This window comes from Vipera berus, assembly GCF_964194415.1.
Source record: "Vipera berus genome assembly, chromosome: Z".
Taxonomy (NCBI): Eukaryota; Metazoa; Chordata; class Lepidosauria; order Squamata; family Viperidae; genus Vipera; species Vipera berus.
The window spans coordinates 51,586,175-51,608,814 of record NC_138205.1 but is presented as its reverse complement, the minus strand read 5'-3'; the positions used below and the strand labels follow the sequence as shown (position 1 = coordinate 51,608,814).

At 38.8% G+C, this 22,640-nt stretch overlaps 3 protein-coding genes across 11 annotated transcripts in view; 1 reads left to right on the top strand and 2 right to left on the bottom strand.

The window, feature by feature from the left end:
* The window catches only part of PSME3 (proteasome activator subunit 3), a 449,122-nt gene extending 436,078 nt beyond the window's left edge, over positions 1-13,044 (bottom strand). Inside the window, exons 1-7 of one of the 2 annotated variants that reach the window (XR_014028617.1) lie at positions 12,846-12,902; positions 6,333-6,365; positions 5,289-5,351; positions 5,049-5,153; positions 4,822-4,870; positions 3,617-3,729; positions 2,638-2,706 (exon numbers count right to left, since the gene is read on the bottom strand). Coding sequence is in view for 1 of the 2 variants with exons in the window: in XM_081345161.1 (XP_081201287.1) it covers positions 2,638-2,706; positions 3,617-3,729; positions 4,822-4,870; positions 5,049-5,153; positions 5,289-5,351; positions 6,333-6,365; positions 12,846-12,887 (474 nt within the window). In the remaining variant the exon portion in view is untranslated. Of the gene's footprint in view, positions 1-2,637; positions 2,707-3,616; positions 3,730-4,821; positions 4,871-5,048; positions 5,154-5,288; positions 5,352-6,332; positions 6,366-12,845 lie in introns of both variants that reach the window. The other variant, XM_081345161.1, reaches the window with a different exon arrangement.
* Positions 5,443-6,076, bottom strand: LOC308678185 (small ribosomal subunit protein eS24-like). The gene has a single exon (XM_081345166.1). The coding sequence runs from the start codon at positions 6,036-6,038 to the stop codon at positions 5,649-5,651; it is 390 nt and encodes a 129-aa protein (XP_081201292.1). The 5' UTR covers positions 6,039-6,076; the 3' UTR covers positions 5,443-5,648.
* A 94-nt stretch (positions 13,045-13,138) lies between the features above and the next one.
* On the top strand, positions 13,139-22,634 carry BECN1 (beclin 1). 8 transcript variants are annotated; one of them, XM_081344029.1, is made up of 13 exons: positions 13,172-13,271; positions 14,035-14,147; positions 14,644-14,772; positions 15,102-15,169; positions 15,388-15,446; positions 16,939-17,029; positions 17,242-17,378; positions 17,904-18,098; positions 18,660-18,806; positions 19,496-19,645; positions 19,779-19,839; positions 20,965-21,107; positions 21,815-22,633. In XM_081344029.1, exons 2-13 carry the CDS (start codon positions 14,120-14,122, stop codon positions 21,981-21,983), a joined length of 1,377 nt encoding a protein of 458 aa, XP_081200155.1. In that variant the 5' UTR covers positions 13,172-13,271; positions 14,035-14,119; the 3' UTR covers positions 21,984-22,633. The 8 variants fall into 8 exon arrangements, with proteins under 8 accessions (XP_081200158.1, XP_081200155.1, XP_081200157.1 ...); XM_081344031.1 differs by lacking the exon at positions 13,172-13,271 and adding an exon at positions 13,321-13,809 and having other exon boundaries at positions 14,113-14,147; XM_081344030.1 differs by lacking the exon at positions 13,172-13,271 and adding an exon at positions 13,321-13,809.
* Positions 22,635-22,640: the final 6 nt, after the last annotated feature.

Here is a 22,640-nt window from a genome sequence, read left to right as displayed (position 1 = left end):
AGGTCTCCGTTCCTCCGCGCAGACCTGCCGACGTTTGGGGAGGTTTGGGCGCCTCCCCAAACCTCCCCAAACCTCGGCAGGTCTCCGTTCCTCCGCGCAGACCTGCCGACGTTTGGGGAGGTTTGGGCGCCTCCCCAAACCTCCCCAAACCTCGGCAGGTCTCCGTTCCTGTTTGGGGAGGTTTGGGCGCCTCCCCAAACCTCCCCAAACCTCGGCAGGTCTCCGTTCCTCCGCGCAGACCTGCCGACCTTTGGGGAGGTTTGGGCGCCTCCCCAAACCTCCCCAAACCTCGGCAGGTCTCCGTTCTTCCTGCCGACCTTTGGGGAGGTTTGGGCGCCTCCCCAAACCTCCCCAAACGTCGGCAGGTCTGCGCGGAGGAACGGAGACCTGCCGAGGTTTGGGGAGGTTTGGGGAGGCGCCCAAACCTCCCCAAACAGGAACGGAGACCTGCCGAGGTTTGGGGAGGTTTGGGGAGGCGCCCAAACCTCCCCAAAGGTCGGCAGGTCTGCGCGGAGGAACGGAGACCTGCCGAGGTTTGGGGAGGTTTGGGGAGGCGCCCAAACCTCCCCAAACAGGAACGGAGACCTGCCGAGGTTTGGGGAGGTTTGGGGAGGCGCCCAAACCTCCCCAAACGTCGGCAGGTCTGCGCGGAGGAACGGAGACCTGCCGAGGTTTGGGGAGGTTTGGGGAGGCGCCCAAACCTCCCCAAACAGGAACGGAGACCTGCCGAGGTTTGGGGACGTTTGGGGAGGCGCCCAAACCTCCCCAAAGGTCGGCAGGTCTGCGCGGAGGAACGGAGACCTGCCGAGGTTTGGGGAGGCGCCCAAACCTCCCCAAACAGGAACGGAGACCTGCCGAGGTTTGGGGAGGTTTGGGGAGGCGCCCAAACCTCCCCAAAGGTCGGCAGGAAGAACGGAGACCTGCCGAGGTTTGGGGAGGTTTGGGGAGGCGCCCAAACCTCCCCAAAGTTCGGCAGGAGGAACGGAGACCTGCCGAGGTTTGGGGAGACGCCCAAACCTCCCCAAAGGTCGGCAGGAAGAACGGAGACCTGCCGAGGTTTGGGGAGGTTTGGGGAGGCGCCCAAACCTCCCCAAAGGTCGGCAGGAGGAACGGAGACCTGCCGAGGTTTGGGGAGGTGCCCAAACCTCCCCAAAGGTCGGCAGGAGGAACGGAGACCTGCCGAGGTTTGGGGAGGTTTGGGGAGGCGCCCAAACCTCCCCAAAGGTCGGCAGGAGGAACGGAGACCTGCCGACGAGCCGCGGCCACACAGGGTATTCCTGTGTATTCAGGCTTGCAAAATGGCGGATCGAGCCTCTGCTGGCGGCAGAGGCTTGCAGAACGGCGGATCGGCTTATACTCGAGTCAATAACTTTTTCCAGTTTTTGGGGGTGAAATTGGGGGTCTCGGCTTATACTCGAGTCGGCTTATACTCAAGTATATACGGTAACAACTATAGCAAGGAAGGTTATTAAAATAGGGCAAAACTCACTAAACTGTTTTGCTTAGCAACAAACATTTTGGGTTCAATTGTGGTTGTAAGTTGAGGGTTACCTGTAATTGAGACCGCTTTCCTTTCTTTTTCCCCAGTCCTTCCTGGCTCAAAGCTGAAAAGACTAGGCTTCTGTTTGCTTCCTAACCATTCCCCTTTAGAATGCTCATCCAGTTGCTGGGATAATTAGCAAGAATGGAATTACTATTTGTGTTTATATTTACATTCATTGGAGGAACAGATTACTAGAGAAAAAGTAAACACATAACTGAAAATAGACATTGAAAGCAATGCTGTAGTACCACGGCTGGGAGCCACGAGACAACTCAAACAGCCTAGTATATTGCCCATTGTGTGCCTGCTAACTTTCTTATAATCCCTTTCTTTCCAATTTCTCTACTCTGCAAGGGGAGAAGGGAAACCAGGCAATTTTGGTAGGCAATCCTTCTGTGCCCTCATAGAACGTTGGAGATGAATGTATAAGAGAGTAGGTAGAAACACAATGGGGTGTTTGCATAGCACGTTCATGCATCCCAGCCTCAAACTAGTACCATCACGTTCCTTTTATATATATTCCCCATTCTGTGCCTGATTACTCCCTTCCTCTCTAATCATTCCTTGATCTACAAGGGGGGGGGATAAAAGAAAAATAACAGGCCAGACCCCAGACAATGCGTACTAATCATAACGGTGATCACATGATTGAAGAACACCACAAATGTCATTGATGAGGGCATTGGACATAATTTTTCTTCAGCACTATCACAATTTTAAATGGTTTCTGAATGAGGCAGTTGGTAAGCAAGGACAATCTGTGATTGCAGCCATTATGCTTATGAATTCTAACATCCAATTTAAGTAACTGGAACCAAATGAAATAGAAATAATCAAAATGCAGTAAAGCATAAAACTCTAGCACAATGACAGAATATCAGAGTGGAAAGGAATCTTGGAGGTCTTCTAGTCCAACCCCCTGCTCAGGTAGGAGATCTTATGCCATTTCCGACAAAAGCAGAGAAAACGCTTCCTACAAGTCAGTCAAGTTCTAAATAATGATTTGTCCTTCCCCCATTAAGAGAAGGTTCCATCCGTTGTACTTCATCCATAGGGATAATTTCCCAGAGTTATCTCCTCAATTGTCAATTTACCTGAATAGAAACACCAAAGTTGTTTCCATCCTCTATCCTGGGAATCAGCAATTGTACCCACATTTTGACCTGAAAAACAAAACAGCATGTTAAAGAAATACTAACCTTCTAGGTAGTTATTTTGCTAGCTGAGCTCTGCATGAAACATTTGCTTAGCTGAGAGGTCATTTTTTTCAGAATAGTCATAAAAAGTAATAACTTAACAAACATTTGGTCCTTAGACCCTTATGATCAATTCTAACATTGGGTTAACACTGATGGATGAGCTATAGCCCTTCAGACACAAATCACAACTGACTGCATCAGTCTTCCACCCAATCAACAATCCTAATAATAATTGTCTCTACACAGGAATTATCTTTGTACCTCACAGAAGCTGCCAATTACATCCAAGCTTCTCTATCTTCTCCAATATATGGAACCAATTATTTGACAGATACAAGTAATCCTTGATTTACAAGCACAATTGAGTCCAAAATTTCTGTTGCTAAGCAAGATTTTGCCCCATTTTACAGCCTTTCCTATAACAGTTAAGTGAACCCTTGCAGTTGTTAAGATAGTAACAGAGTTGTTCAGTGAATCTGGCTTTCCCATTAAAACTTTGCTTGTGAGAAGATTTCAAAAGGTGATCATGTGCACTGCAGCCATCATAAATACATGCCAGTTGCCAAGTGTTTTGAGTTTTGATCACATAATCATGGGAAATGCTGCAACAGTCGTGTGGGAAATGGTTGTCACTTTTTTTCTGTGGCATTGTAATGTGACTAAATGATTAGTTGTAAGTCAAGGACTACTTGTAACAAATTTTGCCTTAATATAATACCTCTGCAAAAGGTATCCTAGAGGAAACTATTGAATTTGTGTACTGCGATTTCAGAAAACAATTTGATTTTATCCCTTCGCTCTTAAAAGCAGCATTTCTAGCAACTGTCCTGTAAGACAGAATCTCATAAAGCAAAAAAGGCAAACCAATGCTTACTGTATTGCATTTCTCAATCAGCAGCCGAATCTCTGGTTTTACTTTCTCAATGATATCCACCAGCTTCTGGTTGCTCTTCAGCATACCATTAGGCATTACAAAGACTTTGGTACCTAGTGCCATAGAAAGAGACTAGTTGTCAGGTTCCTGCCATCAAAGGCTGGAGAAGGGAGGGGAGGTGGACAAATGGGCAATATGACTGTGTGTAGATGATGGGAAATAGGGAGGGGGGAATGACAGGTGATGATGACCCGAGAAGCCCCGGAATCGGTTTGTACCGGAGACACCAAGGCCATGCCCTAAGCAAGGAGTGTGAATTGCCCACATTTCAGTGTTTTCGTAACATCTTGGCGACCTCTGACTGGCGAAACATGGACTGGTCACAGGGGGGAGGGGAGAAGGGAACCTTTTGTGTATTTTTTTCATGCAGGAAAACCTTAGCGCTAGCCTGACTTTACTGCAACCCCAACTTCCTTAGTAAAAGAATCTTTTGCTTCAATCTAATTGAGTTGAGGGTCTTTCTTTCCTAAGGGAGAGGATGGGAGCAGGTCTGACACTCGTTATTTATTCTAGGAAAGCAATCTACCCCAATTTCTCATGGAAATTCAAGTCTTTTTTTCCATTCCACTTTTAATTCAATTTTTAAATTCCATAGTGCAAGTGATGTTGATCTTTCTCATTGAGGTTATGGACATAAGTAATCAACTTCCAACCCAAAAGTCTTTCAATTACATCCAATTCTGGGATCTGTATTCTTACTGGAAAAACTCAAGTTACAACAATGACAAGAAGAGGTTGAAAACAACACTCAAATTAAAACTAAGGCAGCAGTGACTTCCTTAGAGAAACAAAATGGATTTCCAAACCTGGAAATCACACAAATAATTTTTACCATCATTGACTGTTCAAGTTATACAGAGACCCTACTCTTCCTTTTTTTAAGATAGAAAAACAGCATTTCAGAGAATCATTTCAAATTCCAATGAGCTATTCATGTATTAAGGAGCTATTTGTAATATACATTTTGTTCATGGTATGTCTGGATGTAAAAGGCATACATATAAAATATGTGAATTTTGTTGTTACCATATCAATCTTTTAGGATTCTGGACAGCTTTACGTTTATGTTCTCAGTGATTACCTCAATTAGGGCGAATTTCCAAAAACATAATTAGTAGCCAATAATTAACCAGCACAAAATCTACCTTGGAAGGTCTCTTCACAGTCTTCCAATTTTCGCTTTTTCATATTGGACTAAAAAAAAAAGAGAAATATTATATACATACTCTTCTCTTAAGAGTAACCTTGGGAAACAGATGCTACAAAGCAGATACTTGCTTCAAATGTCAGAAAGCTTATCAGCAAATATAATTAATATAATTATGTTGTTTTGATCAATCACTAAATGTTACAAACAGATGACCAGTCTTACCCCATCCAGTCCATCGTGACTATTTGTTAGCAGAATTGGGTCCGGAACAGGAAGGTTCATATCTGAATGGATTTGTGTGAGATCATGAATGTTCAGAATGGGATCCTAGGATCCAAAAGAGTAAGGTATTTATGCTCAGGAATGGCATTAAAACCTAATACCAATGGGAAACTTTTATTTGACAATGTATCATTCTTGAAATAAAGGTCGCCCTGGAAAAAGCAGACTACCATCTCTTACCTTAAGGAACCCATCAAGTTCTAAAAGCTTCTTTGGGAAAAAATTTGCCACTAGATCCTCAGCCTAAAAGAGAAAGAATGTCACCTATCATGCATGCGTTAATACAACTGAAGATTCCACAAAAGGAAGGCTAAGCCTAAGCCTTGGTATGGATCAGGAGACAACACCAGATAGATAAAACTCCTTGAAAGCTGAGCTAATTCTAAAGGTACATAAGTCCTACAAATTCCTTTTTTTTTTAAAAAAAAATTGTTTTTAAAAAAATTAGTTTTCATAGAGGTTTATTCATAGAACTGACTTCAGTTCAACTTCCATAGACTCAGGCTATGTTAGTTTTCCTGTTTGGTTTCCTAGACTGGCTCACTTCTTGCCAGTGCCCATGTTGGCCTTGGCGGTTCCCCTGACCTTCTTCATCCTATTCTTACGCTCTTTGCGCTGTTTCCGTGACATCTTCTTCTTTTCGTACAAGCTGTGCCTGGCCAGCCTATGCTTTGGTTCGTTTTTCTTTGCGTAGTCTAGAGAATCATAGATCATGCCGAAGCCTGTGGTCTTCCCACTACCAAAATGGGTCCTGAAGCCAAAGACAAAAATGACGTCCGGGGTCGTCTTGTACATTTTTGCCAACTTCTCGCGGATTTCTGTTTTGGGTACAGTGGCTTTTCCAGGATGGACATCGATTACCATTTGCTTATGCTGAAGCAGGCGGTTTGTCATGAACTTCCTTGTTCGGATGGTGACTGTGTCGTTCATCTTGGCGGCCTCCCTCGCCAGTCCTACAAATTCCTGAGGTCGGTAAGCACTAAACTATAGGGCAGGGGTATAAAACTCGCAACGTCATGTGATGTGTCATGACGTATCGCAACTTTTTTTTCCATTGCCGGCAATGGGGTGGGTGAGGTTTCAGCATGATGCATCCGGCCCATGGGCCGGCAGTTAGACACCCCTGCTAGAGAGAAAGTCTCTTTTATGAGAACCAGAAGCAAATTTAACTGTCTGAAATTACTAAACATTAGTTGAAATTGCAAGCAGAAATCAGTTACTTACTTCACCTGTGATTCTCTCCCTGAAAGAGTCTACCTGTAAAAGAGAAAAGGTACATCTTAATACAGCATATCTGAATTAAGTGCAACATAATCATTCCAAGCATTTTACCTTTGCTCACCTGCATAAATTACAATTCTCCTCAGATACAAACTCTTACTTGCCAATGATCTTTTTGAATCATTATTGTTACAGAATGTAAGACATATCTAAAACAATTAGATACTAGAATGGCAACAGATGCTTTAGAAGAGTATTAGATTAAAATAGTTTTTAATGATTTTCTATAGAATAGGGTCCAATATAACCCTCATCTCAAAATTTCACTGTTTTTGGTACCATATACCTATTAAGTCCTTGATTTACAACTACAGTTGTGACCTTAAGTTCTGTTGCTAAGCAAGGCGATTGTTAAATGAGGCATGCCTGATTTTACAACCTTTTTTTGCCACCATTGTTAAATGAATCACTGCAACTATTAAGATAGGAACAGTTATTAGGTGAATCTGGCTTTCCCACTGACTGCTTCATAAGCGAATCGCTGCAGTTGTTAAATGAATCATGTTGTTAATCCAGCTTCCTCCATTGATTTTGCTTATCAGAAGCTGACTGAGAAGATCATAAATGGAAATGAGTGACCCTAGGATGCTGTAACCATCGTAAATACAAGCCAGTTTGCCAAGCACCTGTATTTTGATCATGTGTCCATGGGAATATTGCAACAGTCATGTGAGCACCGGTCCTCAATCACTCTTTTCAGTACTGCTGTAACTTCAATCAGTCATTTAATGAACCCACACTCGACATTAAACTCTGAAATGTTATTTCTGTTTTCCTCTTAGGTTTTATAATTGCTTTTTAAAAAAAATGTTTTAACTGTTCTAACTTGTAAATATGAAGTGCTTTTAATTCTGTGTGTGACCAGCCATACGCTAAATAAATAAATTTAATGAATGAGTGTAAGTTACGGATTACCTTTATCACTTTTTGCTTTCTACTTTTAATTGCAGTGCATATACTTTTATACTTTATTTTTATTTATCACATTTTTATGCCAAGCGACCTGGTGACCTAGAGGTGAAGACGCTTGCCTCCCACTCAGAAGGTTGAGAGTTCAATCCTAGACAGCAACTGATGTTTCTCTATCAACGCACAAAGAGAAATATTTTTACTGTGAACTCCATGTAGGCATCAGGAAGGGCACCCAGCCAGTAAACACTCAGCTCCATTCAGTCGCCCAACTCAACCCTGAATTAAGGAATTACAAGTTTGTAAAAAGAAAAAAAATATCATTTTTTTCTGCCACCCATCTCCTCTCCAAGATGGATTTTTAAAACAGTCTGTAGAAAATAGTACTTATATATTCACAAATCTGTATATTTGTCACCAAATATCAGGGAGAACTATTTTTTTTACTCTTCTCTTTATTTGTTCACCTTACTGCTTGAGCTTATATATGACAGTTTTCTCCAATATTTCAAAAAATCATCCTTAGAGATTTTACCTAAATCAGTATTCAAATTATCATTCTTCCATGTTGAAATTATTTTGCTGATTTTTATCTTCTTGTACCTTGCCACATCTATTATCAACTTTTCTACTTGTTTAATTTTAGCTTCTTCAATTAGTTTGATCAGTTCTTCCCTTTTTTCCAATGTGATCAGCTAGTGTTTTACATTAAATTTTAATGAGTGACTTTTCAGTCTGAAATCCTAGAAAGACTAACCCAAGTAACATCACATTGAACTGAGTGGATTTACTTTTGTTACAACATGTGCAGAACTGAACCATACTTTCCTGTCATGCCTTGATTTATCTTCATTTGAGCCGAGTTCTTTTTGTTTTAACTTATCCCAATTCAAAAGTGTATCTTTTCATTCAAGTTGCAATATTTTCATCTATCACATATTATTGTCTTATCCCTCAAAATTTGTGAACATATGCCACCAAGGTCTCCTTTTATGATAAATATTATAACTTTCCTTAATACTATATTTGACTTATTTCTTAATCTGTTTCTAGATTATAGTTTGTTAATATTAGCTTCTTTTAGTTTCTCCTAACTTGTGCAGTTTCTATCTTTCCCCTTTCATTTAAGAACAGCGGCCAAGAACTAGAACCTCGCCTAAAGATAAAGATTTATGTCAATAAATTTTACCATTGTCCTATTGTTATACAGTGCATTTAGAAAGTATTCAGACACCTTCACTTTTGTCAATTTTGTTATGCTGCAGCCTGATTCTACAGTTGTTGAAATTCATTTTTCCTCACTAATCTTCACTCGGTACCCCATGACAAAATGAAAACAGAAGTTTTGAAATGTCTGTAAATTTATTAAAAAGAAAAAACTGAAATATCACATTGGCTTAAGTATTCAGACTCTTTGCAACACTTGAAATTTAGTTCAAGTGCCTCCCATTTCTCTTGATCATTGCTGACATGTTTCTACACCTTGACTGGAGTCTACCTGTGGTAAATTAAATTGATTGGACATGATTTGGAAAGGAACACACCTCTCTGTAGAACAGGCATGTCAAACTGCCGGCCCACAGGTTGGACGCATTGTCCTGAATCCGTGCCCACCCCATTGCTGGCAATGAGGAAAAAGTCGCGATACGTCGCACAACGTCATGTGTTTGACATGCCTGCTGTAGAAGGCCTCACAGCTGACAATGCATACTGTACCAGAGCAAAAGCCATGAGGTCAAAGGAATTGCCTGCAGAGCTCAGAGACAGGATTATTGCAAGGCAGAGATCTGGGGAAGGCTACAATAAAATTTCTGCTGCATTGAAGGTTCCCACGAGCACGGGAGCCTCCATCATTCTTAAATGGAAGAAGTCTGGCACAACCAGGACTCTTCCAAGAGCTGGTTGCCTGGTCAAACTGAGCAATTGAGGGAGAAGGGACTTAGTAAAAGAGGTGTGACCAAGAACCCAATGGTCACTCTGACTGAGCTCCAGAGATCCTGTGTGGAGATGGGACAGAGTTCCAGAAGGACAACCATCACTGCAGACCTCCACCAATCTGAATGGACTAGAGAGAAGCCTCTCCACAGTGCAAAACACATGGAATTTGCAAAAAGCATCTGAAGGACTCTCTGTGAGAAACAAGATTCTCTGGTCTGATGAAACCAAGATTGAACTGTCTAGCCTCAATTCTAAACGTTATGTCTGGAGGAAACCAGGCATGGCTCAGCAACTGCCCAATACCATCCTAATAGTGAAACACGGTGATGGCACCATCATGCCACGGGGGTGTTTTTCAGCAGCAGGGATAGGAGAATGGCCAGAATTGAGGGAAAGCTGGTCAGGAATGGAGCAAAGTTCAGGATATCCTCAATGAAAACCTGTTCAACAGTGCTCAGGACCTCAGACTGGACAGAAGGTTCACTTTCCAACATGACCATGATCCCAACCACACAGCCAAGACAATGCAGGAGTGGCTTAGGGACAATACTGTGACTGTCCTAAAATAGCCTAGCCCACGGGTAGGCAACCTCGGCTCTTTTATGACTCATGGACTTCAACTCCCAGAATTCCTGAGCCAGCCAAGCTGGCTCAGGAATTCTGGAAGTTGAAGTCCATGAGTCATAAAAGAGCCGAGGTTGCCTACCCCTGGCCTAGCCAGATCCCTAACTTGAACCCTAATGAAATCTCTGGAGGGACCTGAAAATGGCTGTCTACCAAATGGCAGAAAATCCCCCAGTCCAGGTGTGCAAAGCTTGTCGTGTCACACCCCAAAAGACTCAAGACTGTAATTACTGCCAAAGTTGCTTTAACGGAGTACTGAGTGAAGGGTCTGAATACGTATGCCAAAATGATATTTCAATTTTTTCTTTTTAATAAATTTAGACATTTCTAAATTCTGTTTCACTTTGAATGCATTGTATGTATTTTCTATACTACTATTATACACCCTTCTTTTAGATTCATTTCTTTCCTTGAAAATATGATTTGGTGAAATGACAGCATTATTTCACTTAATTGGATGGATGTTTACTTTAAAAAAAGAATATTAGTACCAAGATGTTTCAATTTTTTGCATTTCTGAACTCTTCTCCCTTCTCTGTGCGGTGTATAATAGAATGCCAGAATATAATAATAATATACCGTATAAAAATTAAAATGTTAGAATTTTTTTTAAAAAAAATAGAGGTAAGCAAAAAAAATTAAGCCCTATTAAAAATCAATTTGAAAGGCAAATGGAGTGCTCTTAGGGCATTGACCTGTTCCATGCTGTATGCTCCTGTGGGCTCCCCATACAAGGCCTCAGAGGCATGTTTATTTTTTTTGGAAGCCAGGAAAGTGGGGGCCAGCCTCCACAGGGAGAATATGCCACATGGTGGGGAAATGGCAGAGAAGGTTCTCTTTCTAGATCCTTGCAGTCAGAATTCTTTAACTGGTGGGATCTGCAGCATTCCTTCCCTGCTGGACCAGGTGGGATGGACCAGTGTAATGGTGCAAAGGTGATAATGCAGGTAGCCTGGTTCCCATTGCATATAGGGCTTTATAAGTCACAACCATTACCTTGAATTGGACCCAGAATCAAACTGGCACCCAATGCAGTTCATGGAGCAGACGTGTTTCAGGTGTCCTTCTTTGGGTACTCAATGCATCTTGTGTGGCTGCTTTCTACACTAGCAGAATACTGAACTCTATAGTTATTAAAGTTCTACTAAAAATGTAGGTAAAACCCAATTTACACATTTTAAGAATAGGTTAAATCCCAAATCAATTTAAACGAAGTCCTCATAATTAAATGAGAAAGATCGAATAGGATTGCTTAAGACTTCTGTTCAAACTACCCAATAAAGTATATAAAGTAACACATATATATATATGCCATAAAAATTGAAAAATATAGCAAGAGATATTGCTGCAGTAGAACTTGCTTCTTACTGTACTATTTATATCAAAATATTTAATTTGGAATTGCATTTTATAAAGTCAAAATTAACTTTAATTTTATTGCTCAATTGAAATAAAAATGTTAACACTCTTCAAAATTTATTAAAATAATTCTAAATACCTAATTTAATTTTTAATGTGACACCTATCACATCTATCATATTACTAAAACAAAAATTACGATGGTAGAAAAAAAGAGAAGTAGAAACTATGGACTTTAAAGAAATTGTAGCATGTATGTTACATTAAGCATTTTTTCAAAAATCTGATTTGAGTTCAGCTTTTATGCACTTTTGGAAATAAGGCTCATTAAATTTTACTAGTCTTACTTTTGAGCATTTTTTTAGGATTGAATTCTAAATAGAAAATTTAAAAAATTGCATTCATAATTACATTTATATACCTTTCTTAAAATATAAATCCAACACCACTGGTCAAATTGATTTGGCCTAAAGTATGCTCTTTTATTACAGCCACAGGAATACATTTTACTTTATGCAAATTTTTCACCCATTCAGTCACTCAAATGGTGAGATAGGTGTTGCATAAATTTAATAAATAGGATTTTGAAGCATAAAGTTATATATATTTCTCAGAATACAATTACTATTGTGTGCAAATCTTTTATATACCAGGACTTACTTTTGAATTATACACAACTAACTCTATTTGTGACTATTGAAGAATCACATTTTTATTTTCTTTGGCAATTATTCAAATTACTTTTTAATTACATTTTGTTCATAAACTGATTATGCTTACTAGACATACTGAATGATGATATTGCTTTTTTAAATGCAATTTAAACGAATCCTATTTAATACAATAAAACATAGTGGAAAAGATAAAATCACAATCTTAATATTAAATGTAACTAGTTTTACCCAGTAACTACCATTTTTTTAAAAAAACTTTGTATATGCAGTATTCAAATAAATAGTAAATTATCCTGTATAGCCTTCGTAGAATAAAAACCTACAGAACGTTTTTTAAAATCAAAATTATTCCAATAAAGCGACACATCCTAGCCATTTCAAGAAGCACACTGGCTGAATTATTAAGAATCTTGAATTATGTTCCTAGATTATATAAATTGGTGTGTTTTTCAAGGCAAATAATAAATATCCCATCCAGGAAATGTGTGAAACATACGGTTTTTCCGTGGAATTCAATAATCTCGCCAGATAAAAATATTATATTCTAACCCAAACATCTGGGTTTCATTGCCATGGGAAGCTGTAAAGGTTACTGCTTCGCGGGTTTTAACTCCCATAATAAGAATAAACAGCAGCAGCCTGCCGTGCTTATTTGGCTACAATCTGCACAACTAGAGGAATTTTCGTTTCATAAGCAGACTGAAAGATCAGTAACGGCCTAAAGTTCCCAATGGCAGATCACTTGACACCAACAGATCCAAACATGTAGCGTTCAACGGATCTGTGGTTTGTCACTGTACAAAAACTACCCTGCTTTGATCACGTTGGACTGGCAAAAATAGTTGCCGCGGCAGAAGCTTGTCTAGATTCCTCATGAGCTCCTGTAGCACTCTGCACATGCCTAAAGGCACGCCCGTGGCGGGTTTATTATAATTTTTCCCTCCTCCCATACCTTGATCTTAACTTCCGGGTCCACCTTGAGCAGAGAGGCCATAGCGGGGCGGGGAAGCCGGTTTTCCTAGCCAGATCTGTTTCCTTTTATCCCGCGCGCGCGACCACCTGAAAAACTCACCGGCTTCGTTACCGCCGGAAGTGAGAACATAACGCCCCGCCACCGCCTTCTCTTGGCCAATCACCGAACGCGATTTTAGTCAACGTGATTCTTCCTTGTGCCTTTGTCGGATGGGCCTTATCCGGTGCTCTGCACATGCGTTGAAGAAACAACTTCCGGTTGGTATGGGTGGAGCTCGGTACAAATAAGTGAAGGGATTGACGTGGAGCCAATCAGCGTAGAAGTAGGAAGTTGAGGATGGTTCGCGTTCGAAGTGACTTTTTTCCGGCAATTTAAGAGATTATCTTCCGCTGTGTAAAATCCTAGGTATTATTTCCTTCTGTAGCCGGTTCTTTAGTATCTTTTGCTCCTAAGAGATGGCCTGCCTTCCGTGGTTCTCTTTTTTTATTATTGTACTACTGCCTTTAAACTGAAGTATTTTATTAGATCTGGGCTGCGTTATTATGGTCAGTAGATGGCAGCAAAGAGCCAACCAGATGTTCGCCGCCCCAACATTGTCGTGAACCCAGTTCGTGGGCTTCCTCTCTACTGTGAATATGAGGGTGGTGGTAACAGTAAAATGTTTCATGCACGGTTTGTATTCGTACAAGAAGGACATCGCCGACTTTGCATCTTTGCAAATAGCTCTTCCAGTCCAGCTGCGCCGTGGCGGCACAAGCCCCCTGTCTGGTGCCACGGAGAGCGAGAAAGCGGCCCCGTGTCGGCGCCTCCTAAGGGCGTGAGCAAAGATTGCCATTTCTCCGGAAGAGAAAACTTTCTGCGAAGCCGTTTTGAGAGGCGGCGGGGTTGCTTGGGAAGGCACTTTCAGGGAAAGAGAAAGCCGACTGTGCGTTGGGAGGATAAGGTAGTCTGGCAGTGATTTTTACCGATCGATTTCGTTCGCTCCCGGGGAAACTTTACATACATATCTCTTGGGCATCCCGCTTATCGTCAGGGAACCTGGTTATGGCCACTTAACAAGCACACTAGTTCGTTGTTGGTCGTGAGGTAGGTAAGAACGACGGAGATATTTAGATAGAATCAAGATTCCAACAAAAGGTCATTGGAATTTACCTTTTTGTATTCTTAGCCATAATCTGTCTACCTGCTTCAGTCTAAACTGGACCAAAAGAAGGAAATTAAACTGACCAATATGTGTTATTCCCAGGTAGTAAATGTCAGTAAACTACAGTAGGACAAATTGTAAGTGTGTGTATTGTTCCAAAATCATGTTTAGGATTGAACTGATACCTGACTGATTTTTGTTAGTAGAGCCTAGTTTGGACAGTTCCCCAACCATATGTAGTATCAGAACATTTCACTGATTTCCTTGGGAGTTACAGCTGAAATGGTGGTGATAAACCATATGTAAACCATATGCTATACTTGGATTGATTCAATACGTGTCGTCAAGTTGCTGTTGACCTTTAGCCATAGAGCTGAGGTCTATGCATAGATAGGATATATAGATAAATGTTCTCCATGATAATACCAGAGAAGGTGGATGATCACTGTAATGATAATGGCAGAAATACCAATTCATGCTACATGAGAGAAGGGAGAACACTAGTAACCACTTCTGAATTTTTACAATAGAACACACAGATAGAAAACACAAACTGGATAGCAAATATAAAATATATACTTTATACAACAAAATATTAGAAGCATTGTATTGACTATCTTTCTACTTTCACAGATATGGATGGGTATAAGTCACCTGCTTGCACCATGCAAGTCAGCTTTGTTTGCCAGCGTTGTAGCCAGCCTCTTAAATTGGATACATCTTTCAATGTTCTTGACAAAGTTACCATCCAGGAATTGACAGGTAAAAAATGTGCATAAAGCCAGTGCAAGCCATAATTTCCATATTGTGAATGTATACACTTGTCAATTGCTGAGAAAATTCAATGAAAGTAGAATGTAAGGTTGTTGGAAACATTCAATAACACAGTGTAGTTATGAACGATTTTAGCAGAGCTTAATCTGAGGCAGTTCTCAAATCTGAAACTTGTTTGAGAACCTGTCCTTAGAATTGGGAAGCAAAAGTTCAAATGGAAAATATTATGGACAGATATAGTAATCTTTCTGCTAAGTTTTAGCATTATGCAAATGTTTTTTTATTTTTTCTTTGGTAATTGTTTATCTTTTGTCTAGCTCCTCTGCTTACTACTGTTCCAGCAAAACTGAGTGATGCACAGGAGGAAGAGACCCCTTTGAATGAGGTAAAGTTAGCATATGATTCTAAATTAAAAGCAGTGCAGCACTAGGAATTAAACACCAGCCAATATTAGGAATTATTATTTTCTTGGCATTCATTCTGCAAAACCTGCTTTTTAAGTTTTTCTTGTAATACGTGTACATTGCAAAGTGGTAAGTTGTTAAAACATTTAACTCTCTTTGGTAAGGAATCACAAGATGCTTATGCTAAATTTCTTTTTAGGAAGTATTTGTTGAAAACCGCCAGGATGGAGTGTCCCGAAGATTCATTCCCCCAGCCAGGTATTATTATGTTCTCTGTTCTAATAAATTTATAGTAAATACCATTCTTTCAGAGGTTGGAAATTTTGACCAAACTCTGACATTATAGTCTGTCTGAGGTTGTTGCATTTTAATTTGGGTGGAGGATCTACACACACACACACACACACACACACACCTGCCAATAAAAGCAAAAAAGCTCTTATTATCTATAAAAGAAGCAAGAATTCTCTCTACCTGTAGGAAGTGAAGGCAAAATATACTTTAGTTCTTCCATCCTTCCTTTGAAAGAAAACACAAATAATCCTATGACCTTGTTAAACGACAATTCAAGGTTATAACAGCACTGTTAAAAATGACTTATGAGTGGTCCTTACACTTATAATCAATGCAGTTTCACCGTGGTCATACAATCAAAATTTGAGAGCCTGGCAACCAGCATCTATTTATCATGGTTGCAGCACCCCAGGGTCATGTGATTACCATTTGTAACCTTCACAGAGAGCTTCCAACTGGCAAAATCAAGCCTAATGACTATGAAAAAAAGGGTGTAAAATTATAAAATCATTAAGTGTGACTCAATAACTGAATTGATGTAGTGGGATCTGGTGCTGAGTTATGGGAGGGAGGAGTAAAGTGAAACATCAGTCTTGAGTTGTTGTTATGCAGTAAGTGGTGCAGAAGAGACCCTTCCGAATTTCTTCACAGTATTTATCAGATAGCTAAGCAGAGTGTGCTTTACTCCGGTAAGATTCTGTCTTTTTGTGAATAGCAATTTAGAAAAAACGTTTGAGTAGTTACATGTTTAATTGTTGATTTCCCACACCTGACAATTGCTTAACGATAGAAGTTCTAGTCCCAATTGTTGTCGTAAAGTTGAGGACTTCATGTAGTTCATTTTCAACTGGATTCTCTATTGTAGGACAACAGTTTTCAGAAGGAAATTTGTAAAAGTCTTGGAATGAGGGGAGTTGGTCCAACATTAAGCCAGTAGATTCAGGAAGGCTAGTTTGGTTAGTTAGAAAAATTTAAAAAGCTAATTGTGTTTGCCTCCCAAAGTAATGAGACCGAAGTATCCCTCTATTATTTCTGCCATAGGATTAATACATTCATCCCTGTCATTTTTTTCAGATCAGAATAACCATTCTGCAAGTTTTTTAAGTGGCCATGGTTCTCGATAACTTGTATGAATTAGCTAATTATATTCTAATGAAAAGGGAATAGTTTTCTTAGAGGTTTTTAAATGGAATCCAAGTGATTCTTGGATGCAATGGATCCAAACATGTCTTCCATTTTTTTGAATGGTATTGTCTGTCTATAACAATTCAGACATTTTTTCCATGCAACTTAAGCCTGTAAATTGTAGATTTTCCGTCAAATATACTATATAGAGCAAAACCCATTTACTATTTAGGAACTGGAAATAGTTTGTGGAACAAAATGTAAACTACTATGGCTTAATGTCAGAATTTTTGGTGAAAATCTTATAATAAAATCAAGCTGCATTTTTCAGGATGATGTCAACAGAAAGTGCTAACAGTTTCACTCTGATTGGAGAGGCCTCTGATGGAGGCACCATGGAAAATCTCAGCAGAAGACTCAAGGCAAGTTGTTCCCTAGTCTTGAATGTACTATCAGCGTTTAGAAAAGAATGATGGTTTGGGAGAATAGAATGCAATAATTTTGAACTTGTTTTTTTTAATCAAAACAAAGCTCTAATGAATAGTAGTTTGACTTGGCAAAACCTTTCTGTCTGATTTAATAAACTGTAGAACTGTTTTCTCTTTCTTTTGCTAAAATGAGCTCTTCCTTACAGGTCACTGGAGATCTGTTTGACATAATGTCTGGCCAAACAGATGTGGATCATCCTCTATGTGAAGAATGCACTGATACACTTCTGGACCAGTTAGACACACAGCTTAATATAACTGAGAATGAATGCCAGAACTATAAGTGAGTAATAGATTTCAGAAGCCCTACAATATCTTCTTGACAGAATAAAGAAAGAGTTTCACCTTGCCTCACTAAAATATTTTTTACTGAAGAAAGTATCATATCATGTCTCAGTCACATACTATATATTCAACCTGTGGCAATTCAATTTCTATTTTAAAATAGAACAAGTTACAGTTAGTCCTTCGCTTATGACCACAGTTGAGCCCAGAATTTATGTTGCTAACTGAGAAATATGTTAAGTGAATTTTGCCCCATTTTACAACTTCTCTTGCCACATTTGTTAAGTGAATCACTGGAGTTGTTGAATTAGTAACGTGTTTGTTAAGTGAACCTGGCTTCCCCATTGACTTTGCTTGTCAGAAAGTCGCAAAAGATGATCACATGACTTCAGGACACTGCAACTCTCATAAATATGAAGCAGTTGCCAAACATCTGAATGTTTCCAGGTACATAATTGTGAAAGAAAGTGAAATGGTTTTGTATGGCACACTGCCACCCCATAAAATCACAGGTTTTTTGTAGGAAGTGCCTTGAAATCCTGGAGCAAATGACTGAAGATGACAAGGAGAAATTACAGTTGGAACTGAAAGAATTTGCTCTTGAGGAAGAGAGGTTAATTGAAGAGTTGGAGGAAGTAGAGCAAAAGCGCAAGGCACTGACTGAAGATTTTGAGAAGGTTAAAATTGAGGCTGAGAGGTTGGATCAGGAGGAAGCTGAGTGAGTGTGAAATCTTGCTATTAACAATATTCCCATTTTTGTAATTTTTTGGGCTAGATACTTTGGAGATCATCCCAAGTTTTCATGTTTATTGGCGACTGGGATTTTTCCCTTTTTTTTCTTTATGCCTGTACTAAACATCTTTCCTCTTTTTATGCTGCTTTCCCAGCTGTTGCTTACTGCATCGCTGCTACACTGTTTTCTCCTTATCCCTGACAGACCTTTTATTGGTTCTTGTGTTTTTCACATTTGCTTTAACACCCTACCTCCAGCTCACTTACTCTAGCTATCCCGAGTACTTGATAGGAAAGTCCAGAGAAATTAATTAGTTTCGTAAGTCAGATAGAAAGAAGTACAGTGTGCTATTTTTATGCCATCTGTCTTAACACTAGATAGGAACTATCTTTTTTTATTCAAATTAATTTTCATGAAATTGATTTCTAATTCATCTGAACATTTTTGAAGCCTATCTTTTCTCCCTCTTAAGAAAACAGATTTGTTCTTTTGGATCTGGCACTATTCTACATGTTGAATGATTTATTCTCTTGATGTTTCCTGGAGGTATCAGAAAGAATACAGTGAATTCAAGCGGCAGCAACTAGAACTGGATGATGAACTGAAAAGTGTTGATAATCAAATGCGTTATGCCCAAATGCAGCTGGACAAGTTAAAGAAAACCAACGTATTCAATGCTACTTTCCATATCTGGTAAGAAAAGCGATTTGGATAGACTGGGATGGGCGTTAGCAGTAGTTGAATCTGGTTAGAGGAAAACGCATTTAAGTTGCAACATACATACAATAGCATATTTGGTCATTTAGGCTCTGCAATGTTGAGAAATTCAGAAGACTCTGGACAGTATTAGAGCGAATATAATAGTTTCAGTTTAACTTTGCTGCAAAAGTGTGCCTGGATACTGTTTTCAGTTTATACTTTACAATATTCAGTCATGGTTGGATTCTTACTTTCCACTTTTTAAAAAGCAACTATTGTTTGAGAGTCTTAGGTCACTCACCATGAATAAATAAAGCTCTTTAATCAATGTATTATTCCCCTTTTGGAGGGTACTATCTGTAGTATTTTTAATGAAAACTAATTAGTAATATTTCACACAGGGTCTTGTCCAAGAGCCTTCCATCCTTGTTTTAAAATTTCAGATTCCTTTGCCAAACTGACTGGGCCTCACAGAGTTGAATTTTAAATAATGTGGGCAATACCAGGCTGACTTCCTCTGCTATAGACAGATTTTCATAAAAGCTATGGATCTTGATGTTTATGTTTGGAAAATCATTTAAACTTTGGACAGGTGTCCCAAAATTGCTTAAACTTGTTTGTACTGTGTTTAAGATTTTTCTGTTTCCCTCAAAAGCTAGCTGATTAGATTTCTTCTTGCACAGGCATAGTGGGCAGTTTGGCACAATAAACAACTTTCGACTAGGCCGCCTCCCAAGTGTCCCTGTGGAATGGAATGAGATCAATGCAGCCTGGGGGCAGACTGTTCTGCTTCTCCATGCCCTTGCCAACAAGATGGGTTTGATCTTTCAAAGGTAGATACAGAGACAACAAACTACCACTCCCTCTGTCAGCCATAGAAATGGCAAGATTAATTAACGTTTGCTAGTTTAGAAGGCCATACAGTACTTTTCAGTCAAATTATTCTTAAGTAACTGTTTCTTGCAGATACCGCCTTATTCCATATGGAAATCACTCTTATTTAGAGTCTCTTACTGACAAATCCAAGGTAAGAGATTTTCTCACATTTTAGTTTCCAAGATTCCTTTTCATCCCCTGCATTTTGGACTTCTAGAGTACTCTCTCTGTTTATACTTAGAAGATAGTCAATTCAGAACAAGCCTCTAGAACACTCGATGAAGAAAATTTTGAGCAATTCTGCATATGCTGAATTCTAAAAAAATCTAGGTTGCTTTAGGTTTTTACATAGCTTGGCTATTCCACTTTAAACATGTTGAAATATATTGGCTTTCTGAGTATTTATTGATGGGAAATGGGATGCTAACTTAATAAAATAATACAGAATGATTTAGCTAATAACATTTTTAGGCTAATGAAATACTCATACATGCTAAAATTTAAATGATAATTGAATTTATATTTTAGAAATATCAGTACAGCATTTTTATGCAGTATAAACAAATGTAGTAAATCTGCAGCTTAAATACGTGAACACTGTACTAGAATGTTATCTTACAATTGTACTGTTTATATAGTCTTCTTAAATATAGAACCAGATGTCTAGAACATCTGCAAGTGCTTTTTGGTAGCTTTTTTTTATACCCTGTGGTAGAGGCTGCCTATGTTTTACACTGGGCATCAACCGCACCATGCAAGAAATATAAAAATGAATTATAAGGTAGACTATGTCTGACAGATCTGTATCATAGATGGAGAGCAGTCATTCATTCTCCTTGTGCTGAACTAGAATGGGAGGGGAAATGTGAATAGTCCATGATTCTCCATCTCGAATCAAAAGGATATTTTCAGTAGGACTTATTTTCTTACCCTGAATTTAGAAGTTGATTGAAAAAGCATTGAACAACCTGGATCCCACGAGGGAATAGGCTCTGCTATTTATTTGTATTTTAAAATGCCCTAGATGCTAATTGAAAAAGAAGCTGAGGTTTAAGGGAAACAAGAATAGTTTTCTGTTGGGAGTAAATCAGATTTTACCTTCTTGTTTCCTGTAGTCTTGACTTGGTTTAGGGGAGCAGTAATAAACCACAAAGAGGATTCATGCTACCTAAGTTGTAATGGATGCTCTTTATTGAGTAAAGAGGCAAAGCAGCTAATATTGTAGAACTGTAGGACAATTCCTTTTGTTTCTAATATTTACATTTATGTCTTCAAGGAGCTGCCTCTCTACTGTTCAGGAGGCTTACGATTTTTCTGGGACAATAAATTTGACCATGCAATGGTGGCATTTCTAGATTGTGTACAACAGTTCAAAGAGGAAGTAGAAAAGGGCGAGACCCGTTTCTGTTTACCTTACAGGTAAATGTCAATGGTGCAGAAAGTAGATTTCTTTTTCTTACAAACTTTAATTCAGTCTGGTTAATCTAAATTAAGTATCACTTGCTAAACTATTATATAATTAGATGCTATTAATTTTAAGATATACCAGAGGTTTTGCTTTTCTGTTTTTAACGCAATATAAGAACAGCTGGATTTCTATGGTTCTTCAGAGTACTAATACACTAATAAACTGCCACATTTGGTGATCTTGTTATGAGATTGAGTCAGATAGCTGACTACTATTGGAATAGTACTGGAATAGTATTCTGTTTTGATCTGGTAACAATTTTTCAAGCACTACAAATATAACTGCTCTTGATACTTTGTTTCTCACATTTCTGGCTGCTTTATCAAGTTATTATTTTAAAGCAAATATTTATATACTTTCTTTTAAAATATCTTTTTAGACTTACTGTTAAAGCAAGAATATGTATCCCAGTGAATTATTAAGTTTCATTTTTTTTAGTTTAGTCTGCTTCGTCATTTGGTTGTTGAAAATATTGTGTCAAATAAAGAAAATTGAGGTACTCTCTCAGCAAGATCTTAACATAAAACATATGTCTAAATATTAACAAATCAGAGGATTACAAAAGCAGAGTGGGATTTATTAGAAAATAATGTAGTGCTAATCTGAGACCAAATGCCAGCTGTTTTAATGCCTAATAGGATCTGTTTTTCCAATACAGAATGGATGTGGAAAAGGGCAAGATTGAAGATACAGGTGGAAATGGTGGTTCCTATTCCATTAAAACCCAGTTTAACTCAGAGGAACAGTGGACAAAAGCACTCAAGTTCATGCTGACAAATCTGAAATGGGGTCTAGCTTGGGTTTCTTCTCAATTCTATAATAAATGACGATTATGAAGGAAATAGAATCCAGCATGATGCAATTATGCCAAAAGTAGGACTTGGGACTGTGACAGCCATACATTATTTTAGAAGAAGAAAAATCTGCAACCTTGACATTTCATTATAAAATGGAATGAAGGAAAAACCTTGATAGCATAATTTAGATAACATGTAGATAAAGTATACGACTGAGTTTAGGAAAAAAATCATGATGTATTTTCTCCAATAGGACAGGAAAAGGAGACAATATTAGTGGCAGAGACTCTGTTTAGTTATGAGGTTATTGCAGCTTCATTATTGCACTAAACTAGGAATACAAATAAATAAACTGATGTTTTTCAGATTAATTTATCACTTCTAGAGAGAGTAACACATTAATGTATTTTTTTCTCAAATACATTTATTGGTCTGTGCTAAAGCTTCTGCTTTTACATGTAACATCTATCTCCATAATCCATACATCTAATATCTGTCTTAAGCTGCTACAGTTCTTGGTGTTGTAATGGTTATGCAAGACTTCTGGAAATGGTTTTGATGCCCTAGTCGTGGACAAAATATGTTTCTTTAAATCCTATACGCTCTTAAAGGATTACGATAACAAAATCTGTGATATCCATTAAACTATTGAAGCATATGAGAATGTGCAGTGCCTTTTTAGTAGTT

Excerpts from the sequence above, each read along its gene's own strand:
- BECN1 (XM_081344029.1), top strand. The coding sequence starts at position 14,120 with ATGTCAGTAAACTACAGTAGGACAAATT. Across the intron at positions 14,773-15,101 it reads TACCATCCAGGAATTGACAG|CTCCTCTGCTTACTACTGTT; the intron begins GTAAAAAATGTG and ends TCTTTTGTCTAG. Across the intron at positions 19,646-19,778 it reads ATGGGTTTGATCTTTCAAAG|ATACCGCCTTATTCCATATG; the intron begins GTAGATACAGAG and ends TGTTTCTTGCAG.
- LOC308678185 (XM_081345166.1), bottom strand. The coding sequence starts at position 6,038 with ATGAACGACACAGTCACCATCCGAACAAGGAAGTTCATGACAAACCGC.